The sequence below is a fragment of the Lonchura striata genome, chromosome 13 (assembly GCF_046129695.1).
Source record: "Lonchura striata isolate bLonStr1 chromosome 13, bLonStr1.mat, whole genome shotgun sequence".
Taxonomy (NCBI): Eukaryota; Metazoa; Chordata; class Aves; order Passeriformes; family Estrildidae; genus Lonchura; species Lonchura striata.
This window is the reverse complement of record NC_134615.1, coordinates 12,858,624-12,865,506: the sequence shown is the minus strand read 5'-3', so window position 1 is coordinate 12,865,506 and position 6,883 is coordinate 12,858,624. Positions and strand designations below refer to the sequence as shown.

Sequence of the window (6,883 nt, the reverse complement as noted above, 5' to 3'; positions counted from 1 at the left end):
CCCAAACCTGCAGCCCCTAGACTACCAGAACAACTTACAACTTTAAAAAGGAGTGATTAGATTGTATTTCATCTTACTTTTTGTTTTAACACAGAGGAGCTATGAACTTTGCCATCAGGCCAAGTTCCTGCTCTGAGTTATGCACAGCATTGATGGGAAGCTCTCTGCCACCCATAAGACTATATAAATTATGTAAGGCTTTTCTGTTTAGCTATATTTACAGTATCTACTAAAATACAAAGCAACAATAACTTATTACAGCATTTAATTTCTACTGAGAAATAATTCATCTACTCTTTAAAAATCCTTCATATAAAAAAAGGAGGAACAAACCCTCACAATATTGAAATACCTAAAGAGTTAAAAGGTTAAAGGATCAAAGTGAAGTTTATTATGCAGTGATTACACCTGTGTACTTCCCTATGGTTTCATGCATTCAGACTTCATAAATAAATGGTTTGACTGCTCTTGTGTAGAAAACTTTTTTTTTTGAAGTTTTTATTTAATGGTGTACTGAAAACTCAGACAAGAAACATACTTTTTTATCCCTGAGGACTTAGCATCACTTATTTCTCCACTTCTCCCTTCTTTCCCTCCCGCTCCTCCCCCATTAAAAGGATGCATGAATAATAAAGTTACCCTCATATGGCATGTTAATTATTTTAATGATTTTGACTATTGCTAGATGTTAGACCTACCAGTATGACAAGTAACAGCCACAAACACCCTCTCAGCGCGAGTCCGTCACAGCTGCTTGGCTACCCCTTGGCAGCATACATTTTTTACTGTGCTGTAGACTCAGAAATCTTCCCCATGAACATGTCTTGCTCCCTGCTTTGAGCTGCTGCACGCAGCTCAAACACTGTCAAGGACAGGACCTGACATGGTAGTCCCCAAATCAAATGCTTTTGTCGTCTGAGAGCAGAAAACAGTGTGAGGACTGTTACCAGTTTTGGTGAACACTAAGGAAAATGCTCTCATCTCTCTAGATGATGACACTGTATTTGTTATTAGGATCCCAAGAATTTCCCAAACCAGCCTTCCTTTAATTCAGGAGACCTTACCTGGAACACCAGTGCACTGTCAGGTCTCCTTCATACTGGAAACACACAGGAGGCAGAGCAAACAAGTCCTCATTTTCCAGTTTAACTTCATGAAGGATCTTGGGCACTACACCTTCCTTCCTTCCTTGCATGAAAGAACCTGAAAGGAGGCAGCATTCAATAAAAAAACATCATAAAAAGAACTTGGAAAGCTGTTATCTTTATTTCCTTTTCCTCTAAATGTTAACAAAGAAATTATACTGCCTGTTTGTGTAACATTAGGGACATTCAGATAAGCCAGGACAGTTATTTTGTAAACTGTGGCTACACAGTACAATTAGTCTGCTCTACAGACAACACCACCAGCCCAAGGTCCCAACAACACAGAGATATAAAATTTTAAATGTTGGTCAACTACAGCAGTGTAAATCCCACATTGCACTGAAACAGCCTTGCTCATGTGGAAGGTAATTCTATGTGTAATAAAACTAAATCAGAAACTGCCTATAAAACTGTTAGTAACTTGCAAATCACAAATAAGTTAATGTAACACTATTGTGCAGCCCCCTTTATATTAACCCTGAACACCAGGCACATTTCATCTTGCTACAACTTGCATTAGACCTTCCTCAAACCTTCATTTTAATGAATGGTCACACTGAGCAATCCATGAAAAATTTATTACTAGATAACATGGCACAAATAATTTTGTTGGACACAGAATAAAACATACAGGACAGGACTTTTCCCTGGACACCTTGTTAAGAGTCTTATCTAATCATACCCCACATACTGCTTGGAAAAATTTCAAAGGAGTGCCAGAAACTAACCACTACTATAGTGCCTAGAGCATCTTGGGAATACTTCAATTGAAAACATATTTCCATATTTCCATTGAAAAACAGATCTTTATATTTTAATTTACAGACCAAGAGGACTGGATTCTAAAACTAATTTTAAAAAATACTATTGGAGATTTTGCATGACTTCCATGGAAAAAAGAGAAGTTGAGAACGGAGCTCATGTATATGTCAACTTCTAACACCTGTGTACACATCTGCAGAAGCTCGAAAAAGATGATCAGGATATGAAGATAAAATTCAGACTGAAATAAATAAGGATACGATTGAATCATTCTAATGCAATGCCAGGTGGCAGGAGACACCTTGGGTTCAGGAGCAATGTCTGTGCCCTGTGTGAAATACATGCAATAGTTAAGTGCTGTGTACATAATTAAAAGCTTTAATGAAAATGTGGAAAGTAATGCAAAGTTTTTTTCTGAAAAAAAAAGACTGAAAAGGTACTTACTTCACTGCCAACATGCTTATTTAAAATTAAGGTAACTTTTGGACCAGAACCTAGACTGAACATTCTTTTCTAACCATAAGTACTGAAGAGTGGGAGTAACAGCTGGTTTGATTGTAAGATAAGAAAATTAGGGGCAATTGATTCCCAGGAAAAATATACAAGAGTAAACCATGGTCTTGGGCAGTAGGTGTGTTATGTCCTTGGCTTGTTTGCAGGGTTTTTTTTAAGGTCTTAAGAATAATTTCAGTTTTAAAACTTAGCACTGAAACTTGAGTTTTGCTGCTGGAAGATCCATGTTTAATCCTTTCACAGCATTACTTTCACATACGGAGGCTGACATCACGGGTAGTCAAAGAATATGTTTAATAAAAAATAATTAAACTTCCATTTGCTCTATAGAACATCATAGAAAGTAATTCAATAAATTACAAATGACTTTTTAAGACGCTTGTTCAACTACAGAAAGCAAATTCAGACTACACAGAACACAACTGGCAAATATTGCAAATGTCCAAAAAAAACCTGGACTAAGACTTGGATCATGAAGCCTGAAACAAGGGATAGAAATACAAGGCAATAACAGCTAAGGTTTTTTTAGTAACTACCAACACACACTTTATCATCACCTTGGATATCCTTTTAATTTTAACTCCAGTATTAGTGTAATTCTACTGAGGTTTCCTTATAACCCTTAACTTTATACAACCGTATTTGCATATAGTTTAGCTGATAGTGGGACACTTTTTTCCCCCCTCTGGATCAAACTGATGAAAAATAACCCAAATATAATTATGTTCAAGTCTACACCAGCTTTCATTACTTGAAACTGTAATTGCCTTATTACATAGAAAGAATCACTAGAACAGTAACCAAACTTACTTGACCATAATAGGAAAATACTTTATTTCATAAATCTGATATAAATTAGGTTTTAGCCACAAGATTTAGGACTTGTTTTGTGGGGGAAGGGTGGGAAGTGATGGTGTTGTCGACATACTCCATCAGCAAATGAAGTTAATAACTGCTTGTAAAACTTTGGCTATTTCATAGATGCATCCTAGTTAAATAAAAGTGCTATATTACACAAAGGGCAAGATATTAAATATGAAATACTTTTCCTTTTAATGATGAAGAATTGGCTACCCCCTTCTCTTGGCAGTTTTTGATTTTCACTATTGCTAAGACACTGCATGAAGGGCCAAAAATCAGAATACTATCTGGGAAAATACGTAACCAGCACAATCCAAATGGTACTTGTATAGTTGTGTAATTACATCTAATACTGCTTCTAATCATGGGGCTAGTTATTTTGCACATAGAAACTTATATTTCATTGGTAAAGTTCTTGATAAAAAACAACACAGTTGTTTTACTGTACAAGCAAGCAACAGAACTATATCAAAATATACAGTTTTTGTTTTTTATTTTTAAATTTATCCCTTTGTAAAGCTTTTTCCATGACTTTCACTAGTACCTGTATCTATTTTCTCTTAACACTTGCCTATTCTTGGACCACAAATGGTGTAACCAAGGTCACCTGAAGTCTCAGTCAGTTCAGAAGTTCTGTAAATGTGAATCTGGGCCTCGACCGTGTCAGAGTAATAGCAGCTTAAGAAGAAGGAGGAATCATATCACACATCAAATATTAGACAGATTTTGTATAGTAAAGGGTTCTAAGGATTTGGACTTGAAACAGATGTCTTATGCCCTGTTACTGTTGGTTTCTAGGAATAATTTGTCTTCCTTACTATTCAAAGTGCTTTTTTTCTTTAGTGGGTAACTCAGCATAATACATGAAGTGATATCCCAATAATGATTTTGGAAAATATTAAGCCAGATTTAAATCTGTAGAGAAGTTTAAACTCAAAGGAGTTCAAAACTATCTGTATTTTATTTACCATTATTAATTGGGAACTCCAGGAGGTTTTATGACATAAAACACAAATAGAAATCTACACAAACAAAGCAAACAAACAATTTTTACATGAATTATGCAGTGTTGAAAGGTCTTTTCAGTGGCACTTTATGACAAGTTTGCCTCTTCTGAGTCTTGGGGAAACTACTCCTCATTTTGGGACTTTTAATTCTGCAGAGGGAGCCCAAAACCTTGCAAGGTGTAAACTAAATAGACCTACATGGTGCCAAGTAGCATGAGATAAGACTGTTTTTGCTTTCATTTCCCCTTACTGCTGTCAAAGAGAACAGCTGCAATAAGGGGGAAAGAAAACCCCAACAGTCTTATCTCAAGTAACTCATATTTTAACATGCTATACAGGATGTCTTCAAAAAACAAAACAAAACCTGAAAACAAGTAATAGAAACCAATGTAAACTTCCTAAACTAACTCAGCTGAGGTAACAGGTAGCCAGTTTAATTGGCTAATTGGGAAAAATTTATCTTATTTTAAACACACTTGTACCTGAATTGGAAACAGCAGTGCATCACAACACTAGAGCATTTTCATGTAATTAAAGCAATGGATGGTGATGTAGATTCTACAGCTTTCATGACATTCATTAGCTGCCCAAATTATTGCTGAGTTTTGATCTGTAAATTATAAGTGTCAAGGAGGCTGTAAAACTATATTCAAATTAAATCAATAATATGCATAAAGTATTCTGTGTTCACTGCAAATATATTAAATATACAGCTCTTACTTGAGCATTATTTTCATAAAATTAACCCCCCAACAAAATTATAATGCCTTTTGTTGTAATTTTACACCATTGTGTATTTGATAGTACATACAAGTTCAGAAACTTATGAACTTCAAGAAATATTACATGCAAAACGTCTCTGAAAGCAGTTTGCACTTCTAAACAAATACTGAAATGTTCGGTCAGTAAATCATTGATGCACTCAACACTGGGTTATTTACAATGAAATAATTAAAGAATAAATTCAAAATCAGTTTATAATTTAAGTGCAGAGTCTGGGGTCAGTCTTCATCGCTTGAATCCGAATCCTCAGATGAAGACGATGTACTGTCAGATCCAGATGAAGCATCTGCTTTCTCTGAACCCTCATCTGTGCTGTTTTCATTGTGAGAGCTTGGCTCTGTTCCCCCTTTGTCTTCCTGATCTCTAACCCTAGAATTTTCCTCCTTTTCTTCTGTGGGCTTGGCTGAGCCCGTGTCATTGCTTTCATTGTTCTGTACATCAAAAATATTAGACTGAGACAAAGCTGGGATATGAAGATTAAGGCCTGGAGTGAGAAGCATCCCTGGGTAAAGTATGTTGGACAAAAGTAAAGGGTTAAGAGAGAGAGGATTGGCAGCTGCAGAGGATGTTGAAGGAGAACTTGAAACAGAGTTTTCACCACCAGTATCCATGTTTTGGTCTTCTGTCCTTTCCTTCTTTGCATCTGTCTCCTTTGAATCGTTTCCCTTTTTCTCCTCCGACACGGATTCTGTGGACTTTGTCAGGAGTCCTCCCATGCCCAGCAGGTTTGGTAATCCGGCCATCCCCGAGAGCAGCATGGGGAACATGGCAGCCACGTTCTTGGCCTCTCCGGCGGCAGCGAGGCCGGCCGGCATTCCCATCAGTCCGGCCGTCACCTGCAGCGACTGCAGGTTCTGCAGGTTCTGCTGCAGGGCCTGGAGGCCGGGCAGCTCCACTCCCGGCAGCAGCCCGTTGGCCAGCAGGGGGTTGACGGACACGCCGGCGGCCGAGGCGGCCGCAGCCGCCGTGGCCTTGGCCATCTCGCTCTTGGGGCGCCTGCCGCGCCGGCTCACCTCCTCCCGCACCACCGGGCCCGTCAGGATGCGGTCAAACATTCCTTCGGGGAGGAAGCCCTGCGAGAGACAGCGGCACTTTAGTGCGTTTTGGGAGCTTGAAGATGGCAAAGGAAAAGCAGAGAACTCAAATGTACAGAACAGTGTCAAAGGCCTGATCTCCGGACAACCTCCTGCAATTTGTGCTGACTTTGTGCTACCACATCCCAAATGTCTAAAGGCCCATCTCCACTGTGAGGGCTACACATGGATCTTCTCACACCCTCTGCTAACCTACCCTTCATGGTTTCTTGGCATATCAAGCCAAATATAGCTAATTATAGGAGCAAGCTCAATCTAAGATCTAAACCAGTATTGCTTTGAAATATTATCACACAGCAATCATTTGACAGTTTAATGAGTTTTCAATTTAAAGTTAAATATGTGTGATTGCACACAGACCAACAATCTCTGAGCTCTTAATTTTTGCTAGTGTCTCTTTAATGTCCTCATATTTCATCTCATCCATAAACCGAAGAAAAACCAATAAAGACTCAACCTCAATTTAAATTAAATTCACAATACTTCTATTTAGGATTTGTATAGCATTGCTTCACCACTTCAAGACCGCCTACCTAACAATAAAGAATTGAAATGAATACCAACATTCCATTCAAAATGCATTGTCTTAGGATTATTACTCAACCCCATAGTACATCCTCAGCAAATAACTCTAATTTGTATTAGCTTAATACAACCAGAGGAATTAAGTATTCAAGTTCTGTTCTTCTCTACTGTAGATAACTACTACTTTCTCAAA

The 6,883-nt window shown here is 38.0% G+C and overlaps 1 protein-coding gene across 11 annotated transcripts in view; it reads right to left on the bottom strand.

Annotated features, from left to right (window-relative positions):
* Positions 1-2,697: 2,697 nt before the first annotated feature.
* CHD9 (chromodomain helicase DNA binding protein 9) overlaps positions 2,698-6,883 on the bottom strand; it is an 85,902-nt gene continuing 81,716 nt past the window's right edge. For all 11 annotated transcript variants that reach the window (XM_021555025.2, XM_021555034.2, XM_021555033.2 and 8 more), the window contains one exon: positions 2,698-6,144. In XM_021555025.2, the coding sequence (XP_021410700.2) occupies positions 5,290-6,144 (855 nt within the window). In that variant the 3' untranslated portion in view covers positions 2,698-5,289. The remainder of the gene's footprint in view (positions 6,145-6,883) is intronic.